Source organism: Ptiloglossa arizonensis, chromosome 4 (genome assembly GCF_051014685.1).
Source record: "Ptiloglossa arizonensis isolate GNS036 chromosome 4, iyPtiAriz1_principal, whole genome shotgun sequence".
Lineage (NCBI taxonomy): Eukaryota > Metazoa > Arthropoda > Insecta > Hymenoptera > Colletidae > Ptiloglossa > Ptiloglossa arizonensis.
The window spans coordinates 23828287-23851962 of NC_135051.1; the positions used below are offsets into that span (position 1 = coordinate 23828287).

At 41.4% G+C, this 23676-nt stretch overlaps 1 protein-coding gene across 10 annotated transcripts in view; it reads left to right on the top strand.

Moving 5' to 3' along the window:
* Positions 1-23676, top strand: part of LOC143146315 (monocarboxylate transporter 12) — a 59318-nt gene that overhangs the window by 18534 nt on the left and 17108 nt on the right. For 2 of the 10 annotated variants that reach the window (XR_012991895.1, XR_012991892.1), the window contains exons 2-12: positions 7712-7844; positions 12996-13200; positions 14385-14525; positions 15008-15196; positions 15857-16100; positions 17203-17401; positions 17766-17942; positions 18507-18729; positions 19382-19621; positions 19708-19833; positions 20407-21481. Coding sequence is in view for 6 of the 10 variants with exons in the window: in XM_076310480.1 (XP_076166595.1) it covers positions 7728-7844; positions 12996-13200; positions 14385-14525; positions 15008-15196; positions 15857-16100; positions 17203-17401; positions 17766-17942; positions 18507-18729; positions 19382-19621; positions 19708-19833; positions 20407-20567 (2022 nt within the window). In the remaining 4 variants the exon portion in view is untranslated. Of the gene's footprint in view, positions 1-6081; positions 6135-7711; positions 7845-8097; positions 8328-12995; positions 13201-14384; positions 14526-15007; positions 15197-15856; positions 16101-17202; positions 17402-17765; positions 17943-18506; positions 18730-19381; positions 19622-19707; positions 19834-20406; positions 23497-23676 lie in introns of those variants that run through there. The other 8 variants (XM_076310480.1, XM_076310484.1, XR_012991894.1 and 5 more) reach the window with 7 other exon arrangements.

Below are 23676 nucleotides of genomic sequence, written 5' to 3' on the forward strand. Positions count from 1 at the left end.
ATACTCAACGACTTCAGTTTTTTTCTCACCGCGTTGAACGAAGCCGCGATTTAAAATTAATCTTATAGACGAGTTAACGACTCGAACGACCGACCACTCGGACAACTCTTGTTTTTGATCGAAGAATGTTTCCTTTCTATGACGTTCTATAGGCGAGAACGCGACCGGTCCACCACTATGAATTTTTCATCGATCGCCCTCCCGCGAGTGATAATTCGAAACCGGATTTCATTTTCAAACGAGATCTCTCGGTTTCGACAACGTTCCTTCGATTCGCCTAGCGATAATTTCGGCGAAAATATTATTCGTTCGAAGCGTTTAAATTTCTTCGATTTCTCCTCTCTCTCTCTCTCTCTCCTACTCTACCCCACACCCCCTCTCCCCCCCTCCGGTTGATGCCACCTGATATCAACGTCAGAGATTTGCCGATGTCAAAATGGTATGCGACCGCGCGCGGTAAACAAAATGCAATTTCCGTGTGTTTTTTGCCGAGATACCATTTCTGGCTTCGTATGCAAATGAAATTGTTTCGTTGACATAGGTCGTATCTTATCATCGATTTACAAAATATACTCGCTTGGTGAAGACGGTTGGTGGAATAACGGGACTTTCGTTCGTCAATTGTCTGGAACCGGGGCAAGGAGACAGTCGGGGCGGTGTTTCATTAGCGAAGAGGCTGCATGTACGACCAGTTTTCGGCCGATCGCTTAGGCGCATAGGGACGTTGCACATTTCTGTCGCGTTCGTGTTCCCCGTTTCGAGCTCGTCGCTCGATCCTTGGTAAATTATTTTCATCCACTTGGGTCTGCGAGTTCACGCCACGGTACGTAGAATATATTTACGCAAGGTACTCGACGAGTTTCTTTTCTCTTACCCCGTTAAAAGGAAGAAACGTTAAAAGGTCGAGGTTCTCTTGAAACCGGGGTGAACGCTTCGGTCGGAGTTTCCACGCGCGTATCGATACGAAAGGTCACCACACGCTTGCGCGTGTCGAGGGATTACGTTTCTTCGTACTATATTGTTGGTAAATATCAAAATACGTCTCTCGAAAGAATCTTTGTTTATTTAAATAGATAGTAACTGTACTTATAATATGCGTATTTTAAGTCTGAGAAACATCGTGGAGAACGAAGTACAGTCACTATTTATTTTAAGAAATATATGAAATTATTAAAATAAATATACGAACACACACACATATATATTGTCTACTATATCGAATTTGCCGATTGTTCGATGTAATTATACCTGATGACTATATTAAACATACTGTATTAATCATAGTGGATATTTGTATCAACTACATACATTAATCAGATTTATTGACTGTGGTAACTACATGTATTAATCGTACTTTTTAACTATATCAACTAATTATATATTTTTCAACTATATACTTCTTCTATCAATTATATCAACGTATTTTTTAACTGTCAATTGTACTTAACTGTACTGGCTATACTTTTTAACTATAGCAACAGTATTTCTTAAGTATAGAAACTATACTGGGTAATTATAACGATTACTTTTTAACTATATAAACTAACTATATCCTTTTTACATATATACTTCTTCTATTAATTATATCAATGTATTTCTTAACTGTCAATTGTACTTAACTGTACTGGCTATACTTCTTAACTATATCAACAGTATTTCTTAAGTATATAAAATATACTGGGTAACTATAACGACTGTATTACTCAATGATATCAACTATGGTTTGGTGGTTCGCGTTTCGATTTTCATTCGAGGTTATGTTTCATAACAATAGCATTATCAACCAGACCTCACCTCTTACACACTTGTGAACTTCTCGCGAGATTTCTGGCATATTCGTCGAAAGAAAACAATAGATACTATACCATCTCTATCGACTGATTATGTCAATTGACAAGACCGCGGACACAAATGTTCCACCGACAAATTGTATCAAGTTTCACGATAGAAACAGTGCCTTTCAAATCTCACCATTTTTCTAATTTCGAGGCAAACCCTCCCAATAATTATTCAAGAACAATAATTACACAACTGGTTTCGGTTCACGTCGAACTTTGCAAATTTTTCGACTTACCTTTGCCAGCTTTCTTCGATCGTTACAGGTTTAATAATTTAAAAATTCCTTAGAGAAATTCCAACGAGCAACATTTCGTATACCAACCCGCAACACGACTTTCCTTATTCATTTTTCGTCGCGCGCGTTACATTCTACACAAAATTCTCCGTGTTGTTTTTCCTCTTGTTAAATTTCCATACTGTCGTAGATTTTTGTTTACCAAGGGTGAGGGAGAGGGGGCTGAAATTCCAGACGAAAATTTTTTAAATCGACCGAGCTCGTCGGGTTTCACCAGGTCCCCGTTTCACGCTCGAGGATCGAAACGCGTGGTCATCGTTTTTCAAGAATGCGTTTTCAACGATCTACAGTGTGTTCGAATATTTTTTCATCGATCGTTGCCTCGTAGACGTTCGTTTTCGCGACCGTGGTTCGAGATCGGTCGAAACAGCGAGGAAATTAGGTCCTTGGTGGAGTTCAACTCACGATTGTTCGTGTAAAGAGCATTGAGAAAGGTCAAGGTCGACGAAACTTGCCTAACAATTGGCACGTGACCGAATTGTATCAACTCGTACCATGAACGGGTGCAGTTGTCGTTCTTTGCCTCCGTAATAGTCCCTTCGTGCGACCAATCGACGGTGAGAAATTTTCTCAAGGTCAATTCCGACCTCCATAGTCTCTCGAGTGCACCGCGACATCAGAAGATGAAGTTCGTTCCACACATTCGCTCTGAAACGATTTCCGATATGTACTATTCCTTTTCAAGAAGATTGCATTCGCTCCAAAATGGATCAAAATAGTTCTGCTCCGAAATAATTTCCGATATGTACTGTTCCTTTTCAAGAAGATTGCATTCGCTCCAAAATGGATCAAGCTAGTTCTGCTCCGAAACAATTTCCAATATGTACTGTTCCTTTTCAAGAAGATTGCATTTGCTCCAAAATGGATCAAGCTAGTTCTGCTCTGAAACAATTTCCAATATGTACTGTTCCTTTAAAAAAAGATTGCATTCGCTCCAAAATGGATCAAAATAGTTCTGCTCCGAAATAATTTTCGATATGTACTGTTCCTTTAAAAAAAGATTGCATTTGCTCCAAAATGGATCACAGTAGTTCTGCTCCGAAACGATTTCCGATATGTACTGTTCCTTTTCAAGAAGATTGCATTCGCTCCAAAATGGATCAAAATAGATCCTCTCCAAGAGTAATTTTTACAAACGTGTTGTTTACGTGTACATTGGAATCTTTCCGATCGTACTAGGTGTCACGTATATAGTATAAGCTGAAGAAACACATTGCGCAAGTTTACCAATGTTTTTATATCTCGTTTCGTGATAGAACCTGGTCACTACTGATATTGCATATTTATCTGGATTACCGATAGGTTGTTTCTTGATACGAAATCATGGCCGTGATAAAGTGGATGAAAGTTTTCATTGATACGTGAGACCTCTCCAGTTGATATACAAAGGGATATAAAATCATTACGAGAGAAAGGAGTATTTATCTAAAGAATGTACAGTATGTTTACAAAAGTCACGACAATAATATACTGTTTACTGCTGCTCCAAACGTGTAAAAATATTTTGCGATAGATACAGAAACAAGTGTGCTTAAATATATACATTTTAGCAATTAGACTTTGATGAAAAGAACTTACGTCAGTGTTCTGTGTTAGGGTTCACTGTCTCCTCATATTTTGACAGAAACATTTTGTAGGGCACTGACAATGTATTGACATCTACGTCATTTTTTTTTTTTATCAGTTAATCGTGAGCTTACAATTTGTCTAGTGGACATTTGATAGATTCCAGCTTACGTAGTAGATGAAAAACAATTCTCAAGTGGAATATTGTTTCAGGATAGGTATCTGACTTTTATCACGTTGACAAGTCGTTAAAATTCCACCTCAGGATAGTCGACGTGTTTTTACTAGTCGGCAAATCATTAGAACGCCATGCTGGGAGAGTTGTCCGACTTTTATTACGCTGACAAATCAGTAGAATGACATCTCGGGTAGACTGACTTTTATTACGTTGACAAATCAGTAGGATATCACTTCGTATAATCGTCTGGCTTCTATCACGTTGACAAATTAGTAAAATATTTTCTGTTTAGTATTTTCTCTGTACAGTTTGGCCTGCACGATGAGTTGGTTGTAAGGTAAACAACAATCAGAGTATCAGATGCTATATTTTCAACACTTGGAGTCTGTCAGACCTCACCAGGCTACTCTAGAGTCAGCAGAGGGTAGTTGTTGCACTATTAAAACAATCGAGACAGCTTGCAAATGCAATTCTTATCACATTGACAAATCAGTGAATCTTTTCTCTGCACAGATTGACCTGCACAATGAGTCAGTTGCAAAGTGAACGCAAATCGAGTTATCAGATGCTATATTTTCGGCATCTGGGGTCTGTCAGACCTCACCAGGCTACTTTGGAGTCGGCAGAGGGTGGTCGTTGGAATATTGAAACGCTCAAGACAGCTTGGAAGAGCGATTCGTACGTTTATTTCTTCGAATCCAATTGGTCCGAGATTCTGGACTACTCGATGACGTTTATCAGAACGTTTTCTCTCTGATATCGCGGCGCTGTTGACTTGCTAAGCGTTTACGAGGGTCTACGCGGAAGTTCGTATAATATCTCTGATGCATTCGGACACGGTACAGTTCCAAGCTGAGATTCGTCCCGTTAGGATTTAATCTGTTTTCGCTGCGGCTGATCGGAGGGAAACATTGTTCGCGGTGCTGGTGACCGCGTTGGAGCAACTCGTCATCCGCGCGAGTCTACTCAACATTCGTGGTGTCAGTCTACTCAACAATTGGGTCGCGTGAGTCTATTCAACAATTGGGTCGTGTGAGTTTATTCAACAATTGGGTCGCGTATGTCTATTTAACAATTGGGACGTGTGAGTCTACTCACCAATTAGGCCGTGTAAGTCTATTCAACAATTGGGCCGTGTGAGTCTACTCACCAATTGGGTCGTGTGAGTTTATTCAATAAATGGGCCGTGTGAGTCTACTCACCAATTGGGTCGTGTGAGTTTATTCAATAATTGGGCTGTGTGAGTCTACTCAACAATTGGGTCGTGTGAGTTTATTCAATAATTGGGCCGTGTGAGTTTATTCAATAATTGGGTCGCATATGTCTATTTAACAATTAGGCCGTGTAAGTCTATTCAACTATTGGGCCACGTGAGTCTACTCAATAGGTGTGGTGTTTCGATTTCGAAAATCATCAAAAACACCAGGTTTTCTTGAAGTCAATTTTTAACCTATTTCTTTGGAAAACACTTCTAAAATAGCCTCTAGATGGCATGACTATAAAATAAGTAGTCTCTGTGACTTTAAAATAACCTCTATAGCACAACTATAAAATAAGTAGTCTATGTAACTTTAAAATAGGCTCTATAGCACAACTATAAAGTAAGCTCTACAGTACAACTTTACAGTAACCCCTGTAACATAGCTTCAAACTAGCCTCTATGACATGACTATAAAATAAGCTCTACGATACAACTTCAAAGTAGCCTTTATAGCATAACTTTAGTGCAACCACCGCGACATAATTGGCCTGGAGGACATTCTAGTTCAAATATTTCTGCACTGTGCATACTCCATAGAGGTATTTCGTACACAGGGCTATAAAAACCAATGAGGATTAATTTTTACGCGAATCTATATTGAACACACGGACGCATCGAATGAACGAAAATCGACTCTTCGATAACGCGATTCCTTCTCGTTTATTTTCACGCGCTTGCACGTACGCGTTTTTACACCCCGTATACTATACTCGAACCAGCACCGAGTGAAACCGAATCCTAATACGCGAACCGCGCTCGTTCCTTTCTCGTTTCAAAACGCGTGCAGATGTATAATTTACAAGTATGATAATACACTTATTTACGCTGTGACCAGCCTCCCAGCTTGCATGACGTGTCTAACGGATTGACCACTGTTGCGAACATAATTAAATCGCGCGCCTCCTGGACTGTGTTCTCTCTTCGTCGTCTCTTCGCAACACGTTGGCTGCACAGACGGATTTCGTAGTACCTTTTCTCGAGAGCCCGGACTCTAGGTATTTCTACACTTTTTTACAATAATTTCGTTCGCGTTCGATTCGAGCGATACCAGTATTCGAGTACGCGTTTCCACGGGGTTTACACGTGCGAAAGCTTCGATTTCATTCATTCGTAACGAGGATTGTTCCTCGATCGTTTTTACACGTTCGTCGTTCGATCGACGCATTGATCGATAAGTGACCGGATCTGTTGGAATTATTATTAGACGTTACCACATGGCGCGCGAAAATCCTGCGCTTCGGCGAACTTTGCAAGGATAACGCGACTGCAGCATATGCGAGCACGATGTTGCAAAATCAATCATTCCGTGACGCGTTGATAACTTTCGCGAAAGCACGAGTTGAAATATTATACCGCGCTTCGAAACCGGCCGAAACGATTTACACGAACAATGAAATCCGTCGATCATCGACGTTTCTGTTATTTATTTTTATCCGGTATTTTTTATTTTTTTTTTATTTTTTTTTTTTTTATTTACACTTCGTACTCGTCCGTAAGTTTTTGTTTAAACAACACGTTCGTTTCAACGGATAACGAGGAGGGGAATTTTACAATTTGTCGATCGCGATAAATTATAATTGCGATTGTATTGTATTTTATAATTGTAATTATAAATTGTGGGGAGGAGGGAGGGGGTAAGGTGGTGTTTCTACGAAGGATTGTACGAGAAGTTTCTTCATTTTTGCGCAAACGAATGAAAAGATTTTTCTCTTTCAAAAATAACAGATTTCTTCCCTCAATTTGTTTATATCCTTTGATATTTTTGCCACGTACGTTTATTAGTGTGATTTTAACTACGGGGAATTAATGTATCGCGAGAACGGGTCAAAAAGGACCCGGGGAAAGGTACCAGGACAAATCGTTCGGATGTTTTCTCAAGTTTACTTCTTCCTCGGGTCAATAGAGACCCGGAGGTTACTCGACTTTCACCACGAACGCAGTCAAACTTTATCGACGTAACTTTAACCAAAGAAAATTAATATATCGCGAGTATCGGGTCAATAGAGACCCGAATGTTACTCAACTTTCACCACGAACGCAGTCAAACTTTATCGACGTAACTTTAACCAAAGAAAATTAATATATCGCGAGTTCGGGTCAATAAAGACCCAAGGAAGTTACCAGGACAAATCGTTTGGGTATTCTCCCAGGTCTATCCCCCTTCCTCGGGTCAAGAAAGACCCGAGCGTTGCTCAACATCCGTCACGAACACGGTCACCCTCGTTAACGCAACTTCAACCAAAGAAAATTAATGTATCTCGAGGATGGGTCAAGAAAGACCCGAGCGTGTCTCTCAACTTCCATCGCAAATGGAGTCACCTTCGTTAACGTAACTTCAACTCGAGAAAATTAATGTATCGCGAGTATGGGTCAAGAAAGACCCGAGCGTGTCTCTCAACTTCCATCGCAAACGCAGTCACCTTCGTTAACGCAACTTTAACTACAGAAAATTAATGTATCGCGTGTACGGGTCAGGAAAGACCCGAAACCGGCACCCCACGTTCCACCTCGTCCCCGTCCTCACCGGCTCGCAATACGATTGTTAACCGTGTCGGTACGATTTCCGTTTCAGTCAACCGTGGACGACGATGGCGTCGCTGGGTAACAAAACGGACGAGCAAGTCGCCAAGCAGCCGCAACAGAATGGCCGCGGTTGCAAGAGCGAGGAGTTGCAACTCGATGACATACAGGACAACAATAACGAGGTAAGGTGTACGAGCGTGAGATCGGTACGCGGCGGGGCTCCCCCGCCCCCCTCCCCCAACCGCTGGTGCCACTGGATGCAAATGAAACGGGGCGGGATCGGTTTGTCGACGTCCCAACGATCGACGATGTTTTACTCGCGACGCGGAGTCTGTGTAATGTGCACGTAGCCATTATCGTCGCCATTATTTCGCGACGGTACGCGCCAACGATAATCGCCGTCACGCGGTGGCTCGCGGGTTTTTTCGTGTTTCGACTTAATCGGTAACCGTGGAACCGCGGTTTCACTCGTGACTTCGCGCAACGGGGGGTCACGGGATCACACTACCCCCCACCACTCTCCGCTGCCGCTCCGTCGGTTTCACGGCTCGTTAACGTGCACGAAGATCGGTGAACGCGAAATCGACGAGTAATGAAAAACGTGGACGGAAAATCGACAGGTGACACACCGTTTCGCACGTGCTACGAACACTTCGAACGATCAGGTACGATTTCATTTTTCATCGCCGTTTAGAAACAACCCCACGAACTTCATGGGGTGTACGTGGTTACCTGGAAAGGGAAATTATGGAAATCGTTGAAGTGTTTGAAGCGTTTTATTTTTTGTTTTTTATATGTAGGTTTTGGATTTATTTATAAAGGTGAAATAATTCATACTGATTTTATAAAGAAATTTGTAAGGACATAATTATACAAGGTTATAATTTTCTTATATTTTACACCGGTGGCAAATTTATTTTAGACAAAATAATTGATACTGATTGTACAAAGAAATTTGTAAGGACATAATTACACAAGGTTATAATTTTCTTATATTTTACACCGGTGGTAAATTTAGTTTAGGCAAAATAATTGATAGTAATTTTACAAAGAAATTTGTAAGGACATAATTACACAAGGTTATAATTTTCTTATATTTTACACCGATGGTAAATTTATTTTAAACAAAATAATTGATACTGATTTTACAAAGAAATTTGTAAGGATATAATTACACAAGGTTATACTTTTCTTATATTTTACACAAATCTTATATTGTGACTTTGAAAATTATTTATTTTCTCGTTGTTTGAAACATTCGAACGATTAAATATTCTTTTCTTTTCGTATTTAATATCGAACGTAAGCCAAGGATACACGTAAAAGCGTAGTAAAATAATATCAGTGGTTCACATTGTACAATCAAAGTTTGTTAAAACGGGTAAGTCTCCTATAACTTTCGAACGCGGAGGTATGCACACACCGGTTACAGGGAATTTAACGAGTTTATTTTACGTGTTCAATCGCGGAGTATTGTAACCGTACGGTACGCGTTACTTTGAACGATGTAAATTAGTAATCGAGGAATAGAAGATTGTATCTCTTTGGAATCTCGAGAGCAACTGTCCAACAGCTTGTTACTTGTCAACGAGACAACTACCAGCTGGCCCGTCTCCATTTATCGACATACCTAGTGACACGTTAATAGAACGTGATAAAACATTGTCACGTGTACGACAGTATAGTGTTTTATACCGGGCGTTTGTTACATCTCGATGGGGTGGAATATCGAAAAAAAATTTCGAAAGTATGAAAAATATATTGTGAACAAATGTATTCAGTACGATGGGGCACATTATACAGTATAACAATTCTTTTCATCCCTTCTGTACAAAATAACAATTGTAAAGATATTTTTTTATATCATCGGTTGTTTATGAGGTATTTCATAGTGTCCAGATAAAGTGGACATCTTGTATATGGATTATACGGTATAAATAATTTTTCCACCCCCTCCTCTATAGCAAATAACATTCATAAGAATTTTTTTTTATTTCATTGGATGCTTGTGAAATATTTCATAGCCTCGAGATAAAGTAGACACCTTGTATATATACTGTACCGTATAAATAATTTTTCCATTCATAGATGGTGGAAAAATTTTAGATACACCCTGTATGTACAGAATACTTGCACCCTCACTAAGGATGAAATAGGTCGTATAAACGTACAACTGGTAACTATACTTTCTCGAGAGATAAATGTTTGTGGTCAACGACGGAGTATCGTAAAAAATGTTCAAAATATGGTGAAAGAAATTGGTGTAAATGATTTCCTTCTGCAACAATATACACGCTTCTCGTATCGATGTCTGGGAGTATTACGAATTTTGTCACACACGGTGATAATCCGGTTTTTTTTAGTATTATCGGACTATAAATAGTAGCATTATCGTAAACTAAACTTTTCAGATGTTTACAATATTTACTTTCAACGGAAAAAGAATGTCGAAATTGCTTCGACGACAGTTTACGAAGAAAATATTTTTCAAAATTATCTAAATTTCGAATTCCTACGTAAAGTTTTTCAAATCGTGAAAATTTGTTTGCAAAACATTCCAAGGTGATCAAAAAGTGTTTCTGCCACAAAAAATACCTTTTTTCATCCTCAGTGTAAAATACAGTAACATAAACTTCCCCACCTGTTTCCAAATTACCCTATATTTAAAATATTCCAACGATACTTTTTTTCAAAATTATCTTCATTTCGAATTTCTGCGCAAGATTTTTCAAATCGTGAAAATTTATTCGTGGAAAACTTCCAAGGTATAAAAAAGTATTCGTACCACAAAAAGCACCATTTTCCATTTTCAATGTAAAATACAATCTTGATTTCCAATTCTTACGCAAGATTGTTCAACTCGTGAAAATTAATTTGACAAAAACTTCCAAGTTGAAGAAAAAGTATTCGTACCACAAAAAGTACCATTTTCCATTTTCGGTGTAAAATACAATCTTGATTTCCAATTCTTACCCAAGATTGTTCAACTCGTGAAAATTTATTTGACGAAAACTTCCAAGTTGAAGAAAAAGTATTCGTTCCACAAAAAGTACCATTTTCCATTTTCGGTGTAAAATACAATCTTGATTTCCAATTCCTACGCAAGATTTTTCAACTCGTGAAAATTTATTTGACGAAAACTTCCAAGTTGAAGAAAAAGTATTCGTACCACAAAAAGTACCATTTTCCATTTTCGGTGTAAAATACAATCTTGATTTCCAATTCCTACGCAAGATTTTTCAACTCGTGAAAATTAATTTGACGAAAACTTCCAAGTTGAAGAAAAAGTATTCGTACCACAAAAAGTACCATTTTCCATTTTCGGTGTAAAATACAATCTCGATTTCCAATTCCTACGCAAGATTTTTCAACTCGTGAAAATTAATTTGACGAAAACTTCCAAGTTGAAGAAAAAGTGTTCCTTCCACAAAAAGTACCATTTTCCATTTTCGGTGTAAAATACAATTTTGATTTCCAATTCCTACGCAAGATTTTTCAACTCGTGAAAATTAATTTGACGAAAACTTCCAAGTTGAAGAAAAAGTATTCGTACCACAAAAAGTACCATTTTCCATTTTGGGTGTAAAATACAATCTTGATTTCCAATTCCTACGCAAGATTTTTCAACTCGTGAAAATTAATTTGACGAAAACTTCCAAGTTGAAGAAAAAGTATTCGTTCCACAAAAAGTACCATTTTCCATTTTCGGTGTAAAATACAATCTTGATTTCCAATTCTTACCCAAGATTGTTCAACTCGTGAAAATTTATTTGACGAAAACTTCCAAGGTATAAAAAAGTATTCGTACCACAAAAAGTACCATTTTCCATTCTCGGGGTAAAATACAATCCTCGAAATGATCTCGATTTCGAGTTCGCGCGCAAGTTACGAACGAAACGAAACGAGAACGCATTTCAATATTCGTTATTCGTTCTTCGATCGAGAGGCGAGAAATTTCGTCGAATTTGCGAAATCCAGGCTCGTCGAACTCGATGCTCCTCGGACAGATTACCGACGTCGACGCTGATATTGTTGCACGGTACGACTAAAAATACGCGCAGTAGTAATTCATACGCGGCGGTTTTGTCCGGGGGGACGGTATCAGCGTCACATGGCACCGCGGGCTTGATAACTTGCCGGAGTTTTGGGTCACGCGCGCACCACCGAAACGCGAAAGTTGCTCACTTTTTGCGCGGCCTTGATCTCAAGCACCTCGTGAATTTCCACGGAGGCCGATGTTGAAACGTTCGTTCGCTCGATGGAGCTCACCGACGCGACGCACCGAAATCGTTCGCGCCGCGCGAAAAGCGGTGCCCCTCCCCCCACCCCTCTTTTTTTCGCGAAGCTTCGGGGCCCCGTGACGTACTCTGAAAGTCCAACGGGGTACGTATATCTCGTTGGGTCGATATGTCTACGGAGAATTTATTATTATTTATTTATTTATTTATTTATTTGTTTATTTATTTGTTTATGTAGCGTATGGATGAAGAAAATAGACTAAGGTAGCTGTGGGGAGTGTGTAAAGTAATTTTGAAGAACTTCTGTCGATGTATTTATGGAGAAGTTTTATTTATTTGTTTGTTTATTTATTTATTTATTTATGTAGCGTGTGGATAAAGAAAAAATACTAAAGTAGCTGTAGGGAGTGTGTAATGTAATTTTGAAGACCTTCTGTCGATGTATTTACGGAGAAGTTTTATTTATTTGTTTATTTATTGTTTGTGTAGTATTTAGTTGTTTATGCAGTGTGTAGATGAAAAAAAAATACTAAGGTAGCTAGATGTAAGGAGAGTATGTGTGTAATTTAATTTTGAAAACCAATACTAGATTAATCAACTATGATATTATAATATATTTACAGATTAATCAACTAATATAATACAATATTTATAGATTACATAGAATTTACATTTCATAAACAGAATATTATTCCCTATCGGTCTAAGACCATCTACCCTTACTCTATACAGAGTAAGTTAAATATACTTCCATCAATTTCTAGCTGAATTAATATTAATATTTCCCTAATTTTTCAATCTCTCGTGCAAATCGAAGCATCATTAATAAATCGAGAAAAATATTCACCGTTCTCAAAAGTTACAAAACTTTCGTTAAAAAAGGTCTAAGAGAGGTGCTCGTCGACTCAAGGGTCAATGGATCTATTTACAGAGCGTCGTATAGCGTTAAATAATTATGACACTCGTCGAAGTCGATCCGCGAACGAGTCTCGTTCTTGTCGATTAATATGCTAAACCGAGAGAAGTTCCCAGCGAACTCGGTTCCTTCTTACGCGCGAGCTTTCCCGTGTGAATTTCTTGGAAACTTGTTGACAGAGCATCGAAGTCGAGATGGTGGTGCCGCCGGATGGAGGATGGGGTTGGGTGATCGTTGCTGCCTCCTTCATGTGCAATCTCTTCGTGGATGGTATCATCTTCAGCTTCGGGGTGTTCCTGAACGACATCTCGGAGGCATTCGCGGTGTCCAAGGCGAGAGTAGCGCTGGTCGGCTCGTTACAGTCTGGATTTTATCTTATGGCGGGTCAGTGACAAGAAGACGCGTGTCTCGCGACGAATAATTGGATGTGCTTATCGGTACAACGAGTCCTCGACTTAACCTCGGTTTACATTATCCGTTCAGACACGGATCTATGCTCGAAACGTAAAATATATCTACCGCAAGCGTAATCACGGAGCGATTATGTGAACGAATACTTCAGTGGATGAATCAAAATACCAAGACGAGTAAAAAATGTCCTATGAACGTACGTCCTATGTACTTTAGTTCTCGAGTTATGCACGATTGAATTTATGTACTGTGCGAACTTGAGAAATTGACTTCTGGAAGAAATTGATACTATTGGGTTGTTCGGAAAGTCATTTCGTTTTTTTTTTTTTTCGTGAAAATGAAACACGATTTTTTTGGAGTGTATAAACATTTTATTCAATTACATATTCTCCATTTTGGAAAACGAAATAACTTACCGAACAACCCAATACATTCCCCTCAAGAGGGTATTTTAATAATTCAAAACACAAAACTCGATTTTTTTCTTTTTGGACACTGAACATTTTCTTCGGTGACAACTCGAAAATCAAGGTATATAAAACATACGTCCGTAAGACATTTTATTAATTTCAACGTGGGCATTCGCCCTCTGAAGTATGGGCATGCATTTCTGAATCACCCTGTATATAAATATTTACACGTTTGCAAAGGTACAGTGTTCGAACAAGTAACATGAATCGTTTCGGAGCTTCCCGCGCGATCGTGCGAGCACGATGTACTGCGAGGCGAAAGAAAGATCGGTTACGTGTTAAGAAACACAGTGGCGCCATCTGTGAATCAATTATGAACCATCTCGGGTAATTTTTGCCCAGTTGCTGGCCTTTCGACTGGCAATTTCCTGATAGAATTTTAATTCTCAAAAATATTGGGTTGTTCGGAAAGTCATTTCGTTTTTTTTTAATGAAAATGAAAAACGATTTATTTAGAGTGTATAAACATTTTATTAAATTATATATTCTCCATTCTGGAAAACGAAATCACTTTCCAAACAACCTAAATAAATATAGTATATAAATTATTTACATAACATATTAATATTGCTCGATCGACTCGTTGTTGGTACCGTCACTTGCCTCAATTTATTTGTCCGTGTACGAGATCGTCAGAGGACCGTTCACCATTTTTAGTTACCATTTTCTCCATCGCCTTGCACGCAGGTCCATTCGTCTCGGCGCTGGCCAACAGGTATGGATTCAGGCTGGTCGCGATCCTAGGAAGCGTCATAAGTTGCGGTGCTTTTGTCCTGTCGTACTTCAGCACTTCCATCGAGTTCCTTTACATCTCTTACGGTGTCCTCGGTAAGTTCTTTGCCCGATACATGTCTTCCGGCCCGTGTCGCTGCCGCCTCAGTAGAAAAGTTTCCCTCTATCCTCGCACCCCATTCACGCGCGCGGTGAGATCGGTTCGGGGGTAATAAAAATTGGGGGTACCTTAAAATTTCTTCTTTTCTACGACGGAACAATTCGATCGGGACGAAAGTGTCTAACTAACGAAGAGAACCTATTTCTGATAAATCCGATTGAATCTCGAGAAGAGAAGTTTGCTTCTATTGGTGCATCATTTAATTTATCGTTTCTTATTTTCATTTAGGATTGTTCGATTCGATTTGGAGATATCCTCTAGCGTGAAAGATTCGAAAAGAAAGAAAAAAAATATAAAGAATAATTGTTTCGAACGTCCACAGTTGAATACCCCTCCCTTCCCCCCAAGAAATACTCCACTACCCAAGTCTGATCGTTTACCCTCATTTTACGTGAGTCTTTGTGTCTTGAATTGTTAGGAGGCATCGGGGCAGGCTTGATTTACGTGCCGGCTGTGATAACTACCGGATTTTATTTTGAAAGATGGAGAGCCCTGGCCACGGGGATCGCGGTCTGCGGCTCCGGGATCGGTGCCTTCTTGCTCGCACCCATCTCTGACGTGCTCGTCAAGCAGTTCGGATGGAGAGGCGCGTTGCTCTTCCAAGCAGGTAATCGAAAACGTTGAACCGTGACCTCGAGTGTAGTTGATCGAAACTTTCGCCGCCCATGAGGGTCGGGGAAAGTCGAATGGTTTCGGTTGGGCGAGGGGTTTTCCGAAAGATGTTCATTTTAAGGCAGTCGGGGTCATTGATACGGTGAAACCTCAATAAATGGCATTACAACGTAAATATAACGTAATAAGAATCATAGGAGCGATTCTCGGTGAAACGTTGAAAAAAAAGTCTACCAACCCCGGATACATGGAAAATAACGCACCTGATATCTTGTAACCGGGTAGTACTGTACCACAACATTGCCACTTCAACTATGACGCCGATTGGGTGAAAGGTTATGCCTTCCACTTGTCAACACAATTAACGAGGTTCTTGTGCAATCGTCGGTGTTGCATTTATTGAGGTTCGATACGTATCTGTTGCAATGTTAAGTACATTTACCTGAAATAATATTGTTTCGAAGTCAGAGTAACGATATTCAAGTTCCAACGAAACAAGTGAACTGACAAGACTAATTTCGGAAAACCACATTACGACCCAGTAATACCTTGTGAGCGACGAACCCCGTTTGACTTTATTCGGAACTTTGCGACCACCCTGTGGATGAAACGATAAACGAGCCTTTGGATCAGACAGTCGTCGTCTATTTTACAGGGATGCTGTTGAATTGCGCTATTTTCGGTGCGATGTTCCGACCACTGAAACCAACGAGGATTAAGGTGAAGTCCACGCCCGAGAACGCGGGTTTAGAGGTGAAGAGCAGCTTGATGGCCAGAGGAGTGTCCACGGCTTCGTTGCATTGCGTCCAGCCTGGCAGGAGTGGTTTCTTTGGCACCAATAACAACACGGAGTATCCCACGGCTGCCGAGCTGCTGGGCAGCAATCCCAACATAGTAAAGTAATAAATTGAATCTCCTTTACTATTGAGTATTTTCCAAGTTCCTGAAACATTTGGCAACCCTAAATTAGTAGTTACATGTACAGCTCGGCCAAGCGAAAGCGAGATTCCAGATCCAGCGAGGATTCTTTTCCCCCTCCACTTCTCATTCCACATCACGGGCATACCACGGACCAATCCTGCGGTTACTCCCCACCCCTTGGCTCTCGTTACGACACTGAATCCTCTGATTCGTCGAAGTACAATTCGTTCGTATCTCTTGGCTAGAAAATAAGATAACCCCGCTTATAAGTAACGAAGTAATTTCCATCATTATTTTTGTTACTTTTCTTAGCTTCTTGGGTTACTGCGGAATTGCGTGTCGTAAATTTAACGAAAACCCCGCTTACAAGTAACAATACCATCATCCTCACCCTCATTTTTACTACCTTTTTTTATCTTCGGTTACTGTGAAACGTGTGTGATAAATTTAACGAGATCCCCGCTTACGAGTAACGAAGTCATCCTCACCTTTGTTTTTACTACCTTCCTCATCTTCGGTTACTGTAAAATGCGTGGTGTAAGTTTAACGGGAATAATTTAGTCCTCGCTTACGAGTAACGAAGTAATCCCCACCCTCGTTTCTCCAACTTTTTTTATCTCCCTACTGTAAGATGTGTAACGTAAGTTTAACGGGAATATTTTAATCTCCGTTTACAAGCAACGAAGTGATCCCTCATCACGGTATTTGTACTTCCCTTATTTTTTTAGGTAACTGTACATCGTGTGTCACAAGTTTATCGAGTGTAGTTTAATCGAGTCTAACAACAACATAAGGATCGGTAGAAACTGCATACGTATAACTTTCCGTTCTGCGCTCTAGCGAGGAACAATTTCGTGTTCCGACGTTTCGCATAATTGAGAGGGAAACGTCTAGAGCGTTGCTCGCTGGAAGATAACGCTTTTCTGCATCGTGGATTTAAACGGAGTAGTTTTAACCGAACTTTCAACGAGGACCGTGAAAGGGGGTCGTAGGTCGGGTCGTAAAGATAGAACCGTTAAAGTGCGAAGCAGGATGAAGTCGTTCGAGCGGCGCTCTGATCTTGGAAACTTCTTGTTCCAGTGCCTCGAAATCACTGCACTCGCTGCACAAGGTCCACGTGGAGCTGCAAACGTTGGAGAGGAAGCTGAGCAGTTCGGAGAAGAGACTATCCGTCCCTATATATCCTGAACTGGAGGTCACCATGGATGAGAAGATTGCCGAGGAGGAGAACAATCTTCTTGGTGGTGATGTGGAGAGATTGAATGGCAAAGTACCCACGGTGAGTTTGATGAATTGGTTCATCATTGATCCACTTACAGAGGAACGTTGGATGGTATCAATTTTATGTATGCATAGATAAGGTGTCTTCGAACGAAGATTGAGTCGAGGCAAAATAGATTGGCTGCTCAAGGTCACTCCCCCCACCGTAAATCACACCATACGTGACAACCACTTTTTTCGAGTTCATTTACTCAGTATAAGTGAAAATTAGTGCGAATCAATTTTTTTTTTCATTATCGAAAGATCTATTAGTCTTTAAAGATGTTTTTCGATTTTTTTTTGTTTTTAATTTCAGTTATGCAATAGGTAATACTGTTTCGATTTTTATAAAATGGATTTATTTCGTTTTTTGTTGTTGACAGATTCGCAGGCACACGATCAGCGGCAGACGTCTTCGCGCGGACTCGGATTGCAGCCAGAAATCCCTGAAGGTGGGCAACAAGCGGAATCCGTTCACCAAGGATCCGCAGCGACCGTTCTACAGGGACGATATTTTTTACGGTGGCTCTTTGAACAGACTGCCTCATTACAAGTCCCAGGTGAGCAACTATTTTCATCGAATCTTTAAAGAGAGAATTTTGTTCAGATAGAAGGAATACTTTTAAGCTCGTCTGAAAAATATGATTCCTCTGAAGACCTAACCTAGAAAAATTTCTCTGCGAAAACTCGGTCGATAAGCGCCAATTTTGCCGGGAAATTCTGTCACGTTTTTTTTTTTATTCAAAACAATTTTAAAACGGTGGATGATATTTTTTTCTAAGACACTACATATACTTTTCCATTACCGTTGGGCGCCATTGTCAATGATTCTTCAGAAGAAGAGTCCGTCACCTTTGATTCGAACAAAAAGCAAGAGACACTTTTGATTCTGTAAATGCACTTTTGTCGATGCTGATAAAGTATTAACAACTCGGACATTCCATCTACTCTGGTACTCTCGATCAGAGCAGGCAGGTTAAGGTCGATATGCATTTCCCGCCAAAACCTTAGATCAGTTTTGTATGCAAGGTAGAGATAAAAAGAAACGATAGAAGTCCCTAGTGGAGCCAAGAATTGCACTTGTAAAATGAAAATGGTCGAGTTATTGGACACGTTTCCTGCAGCAATCGTCTGTGGGCTATCACATGTCGGTCACCCGTTTGCCGACGGCTACCGACGTGGCTGAAGAGGAAAGCGGAAGTTGTTACCTCTGCCCTGAAAGTGTGCGTCGCATCCTCACCACCATGCTTGATCTCAGCCTCTTGAAGAGCCCCTCTTTCCTGATCTTGGCCATCTCCGGTGGACTCACGATGATGGGCTTCTATACACCCTTCATGTATGTCCCAGGTACCGTATCAAGATTCATTAAATCGTGCGTATTTGGTCCGCAATAAGCCGGCACAGCGATGGAATTAACTCCACGCGATCTACACGGTGTTTGAAAAGTATCGTAGCCGATAAGGTAAGTTCTGGAGGACGTTCACTTCGAAATGCCCTATACTACCGTGTAATAGAGTCTTCGAAGACTCGAAAAATGGTCTTCTGATACCGGGACGAATCGTAACGTTCGATACGATTGATAGTTTTCCAATCTACAGGGTGTTCCAAAGGTATGTTTGAAAAAAGACACCATAACACCTGGAGGTGTTACGTACGAGGTGCGGGAAGTCTGAGGCTAGAGAAACCGGTAATGGCGTCGTGATTCACTTTCTAGAATCTATAGGGTGTACCATACGTACAGTATCTGAACAAAAATGAATACAAGAGTCACCGTAACTTTCGAAATGACCTGTACCTACGACGAGTAAAATCTCGAAACCCGGTAGCAGCTGTACGATTGATTTTTTTTAAATTTACCAGGTGTCCCGATAAAAGCGTCATGAATCGAAAAATAAATTTCAGAGACCCTATCCCTGAGACGTTCCGCACTAACCCCGGAATGGAAGGCTGGAAAACCTCGGAATGAAGTAAATTAACACGGTGCGTTGAACTGTTTCAGATCGAGCCAAGTTGGCGGGTATGGAGCCATCCACGGCGATGTTCCTGGTCTCTGTGATCGGTATCGGCAACACCATTGGTCGCGTGGTCTGTGGTATGGCGAGCAGTTTACCCGGGGTTGACGCTCTGGTGGTGAACAACATATTCATCAGCGCTGGTGGACTCCTGACCGTGTTCTCCGGGTTGTCGCTCTCCCAGAGTTACCAGTTCTTCTACGCAGCCAGCTTCGGTCTGAGTATATGTGAGTGGAATCAACACATCGATCAACCTTGCAGATCCTGAACCTGACCATGAAAAAGGTTCCCTAACACTTTGATCGTTTCGCAGCTGTCTTCGCCTCCCTGAGATCGATCCTCGTGGTAGACCTGCTCGGCTTGGAGAAACTGACCAACGCTTTCGGATTGCTTCTTCTGTTTCAAGGCGTGGCAGCCGCCATAGGCGCGCCACTTGCAGGTGATTAAAAGCTATCGATCACGTTACTCGCAGCGATCCACCCGGCTCGTCTGCACCGGTCTCGATGACCATTGTCGATACCATTCTCGATTTAAACGCGAAGCCAATCACGGCCAGTTAATCGACGCGATTAATTCTCTCAGGATTCGTCCCGTTGGCGATTACGCAATCGTTTCGGATCACATTGTTTAGTATAAACGTTCCCGCGTTACCTTGAGACTCGGTCGTAAGATAATAGGTTCGCGACAATTGACGTCGATCCGGCAGCGGTTGGATTTTAAGCATATTTGTTTAACTCTGTAGGCGAGTCCCTGACGCATAACATTATGATTTCCTCGAGCGTTTGATTTATAGCGAACGATACGATCTAGATGAAACCGCTGCCTAGCCAAACTATTAGAGACACGTAAACACGCTCCACGGTTATCTAATCCGCGGTACGGGAGGAATTTCACGAGACTGCACCAAGTGAGGGTTGATTAATCGGTCTATAAATATTCATCCTAAATCGTTTCATTATCTCACGCACGGATAGAGCCGATTCCTCACGATACCGTCGAACATGTTGTTTAGGTGTGTTCATGGACGCCACCGGTAGCTACGATGCCTCGTTCTATCTGTCAGGGAGTTTGATATTCCTCTCTGCTCTGATCTGTTATCCACTGAAGAGGATCAACGTGTGGGAGACGAGGAAGAGCAGCGAGCACGTCGGCGACGATCCATCGAAATCCTGATCGTGGATGGAACCGTCGAGACGCCTCCGTAGACTGAAGTCTATACTCCCGTTCGCTATCAGGCGATGTGTTTTGTACATACTAATGCGTAATAATTTATAGCGAGACGGCTCGGATCGGTGATATCGATCCGCAATACGATCCACGAGCCAGCGAAGAGACTCTAGAAACCGGAGGGTCTCGGTAACCTAATGAGTCCACCCGTGTGTTCGAGCCAGTGCAATAGCCGGATTCGACGTCGCGACGCCGAGGACGGCCGGTTAACTTCAAAACGAACGGACACGCGTCGCGCGTCACGGACCGAAAGCCCTTCCAAAGAGGAACGCGCGCGGAGAGAAAGTTCTGGCGTTAGCTCGGTGAACAGCACCTTAAGCCACGTTTCCATGTGTACGGCACACGGTGATATCTAGGTGTTTGGGTTAGGTTTCCAACGATCGGTGAGGAATCAATTATCGCTCGAGCTCTCCTCGACGCCTCTACCTACTGTTCCGAGCTGGAAAGATGACCAACGATGTTGAAAATGGTAACAGGTGTCTCTCGTCGCACCACCAAGTGACACCAAGTGCACTTGGTCTTGCGATCGAGCACAGATCCATACTAAACCCGTATTCTTGAAACCTGTCATCTTTCCAGGTGCGAACAGTAGATGTTAGGAGGTATTCGTCTCCGAGACGCAGATGGAAACGTGGCTTTACGCGAACGCGGATTCCCGAGCCGAGTTCTCCGTTTCTGCAGAATGTTAATCGCCACGAAACCAGTTCCGAAACACGTGACTTCTTTTATATTCCGACGGGCGCGTCGCGCGCTCTCCTACGCCGTTTGCAAACGGAAATCTGCGACGATAACACTGTCTGGACGTGTACGTAACCGAAGTGCCTTCCGTTGGATGTTCTTCTCAACGATTGGTCGAGGCGGTGAGACTTTTTTAAATCTTCTACAGAGATACGTACAGGGCACTCCGAAAACGTGTTAACACTTGAACGGTTAATTTTTTCGAAGACACAAAACGGACATGACTGGCCGTTTCGTCTTCAATGGGTCTCCACTTGTCCGCCATTATTGTGAACTCGCTCTTGGTATATTCTTCAGGTGGTCTCCAGTTACGTTTCTCTCGGTATTGTTGCAATAGGGTTGCAATGTTTTGTTTCCATTGGGTAAATATTTTTTTACCCAACTACTACAGTCAGAGATCCAGCCTGCGAGATTTGGAAAACGTGCTGACCTGTACACGCGCACAAATACTTCGTGATCATTTTTTTTTAAACGTCCTGTACGTGCATTTATCGAGTGTTAAAAGTTTCGAACTAAAAAATTTTATTCGTACGTTCCCTTGTTACAGAGAAATTTTTAAAGAGTATTGAAAACGTTGTCGAAGAGGAGGTTTTATTTGCAATGCAACGAATAGATTATATATATATTTAAAATCTATTTAACGATAAGAGTATACATATATATGTATATATATATATAATGAGCAACGAGACTCTAATTTTCTTATAACGGTCTACGTATATCCACGTCCCTTGCTTTCGTTGAAGTGTGTACAGATAATATTTGACGTGGCTCTCGCGGATGAAAATAAAATTCAAGGTCGAATTGTTTTTATTTTCGTGTACTCTGCAAGGAGATGGACAGTTTCAAAAGAACCGAGTATTTATCAACGATTTGTCTCTCCGTAAAAGTGTCGTCGACGTCCTGACCAATCATATTGCACGGAGTAACGAAGTCCTGGCCCCCCACTTCGTCTCCCGCTATCGTATGCACCAATGCCATCAGTGGGCGGAGTCTTGATCGGCTCCGCCGTCTGCAGTGCACAGTGCTCGTACAAGGCGTACCGCATAATAAATATAACACAGTAACAGGAGACACAGTGGGGAAGATTTTACTTCTGAGAGCAATTTTCAATTGTCAAATTTTTACCTTTTGGTGAGTAGAGTAGGTAGAAGATACAAAAAAAAATTTTTGACATTGAGTTTCCATTTTAATTCCAACGTAGTCTTCGTCGACACTCGTTTGTCCGTGCGAGTCGTGACATTTTTTTTATCCTGCCACCGTTTGTATATTTCAACGCGTTAGTTATCATTTCGATGTGACAGCGCGAGGTATCTCAGAAGCCCAACGCGACGAAATGGGAAAAGCTGTGAAAACTCAACCGATGGAGCACCTTCTGAATACCTCACGGAGTATGTTTCTATTACGAATAAGTTCACGATCATGCGACCCGTACGTTAAAGGCGTATGTACTTGCACAAATAAGTACACGTAATCTCAATAGGCCGTGCATTCGTACAAGGTGCAGTGCTATTTACAGCGTTAATTAACAATCGATACCCGGACGCCAATGGTCCGGATGATATATCCTCCCCTTTAGTCCTGCCCCCTTAGGCGTAAGAAGTTGCTCAAAAATGAAATCCGTTCCTACTGTTCCTAATTAATTATCTACCCTAGTATTTTAGAACCGAGTGCAATCCGTCTCGAAGCGCGATCGTCGCTAGTCGTGCGCCATCTTGAATCGTCGAACCGGTTCACGTCGACGTCTCGATTGTTCGAAGTGATCTTTTTCGAAGTTCTCGGATATTGTTCCGCGCGACAAACCGAATCGAAAACGTGGAGTAACATTTTCTCGTCCGAGCCACCGTTACCGAGATACGTGACCTCGAAGGTTGCGGAGTGGGGACGCGTGCGCCGCGCTGATTCGTCGCCCCGGACGACGAACTTCGAACACGATTTTCTCGATGAACGAAGCCTCCTACGAGAAAAACGTATCCCACCATTTCGATTCGTTATCGAACGAGGAATAATTCTATTCGTACCGTGAGTCACGATGTGCCTTGCGTAAAATGTATCATAGTACGAGGCATTCGCCCGCTTCTCGAAGCGATGCCCGAACGTTGCAATATACCCTGTACACAATAAAAATAGACACATACGAACGTTTTTATACTTCATTCGGTGGCAAAACATCTACACGGTACCAAAATTGAACACGTATCAGTTTGATGTCGTTCGTGTCGCATTCGAACTTCTTGAACACTCGACATCCATGAGAATAGACGTTCGACAAGGTGCACCTGCTATCCGCTCTCTTTTGTACTTATAACGAGCGATT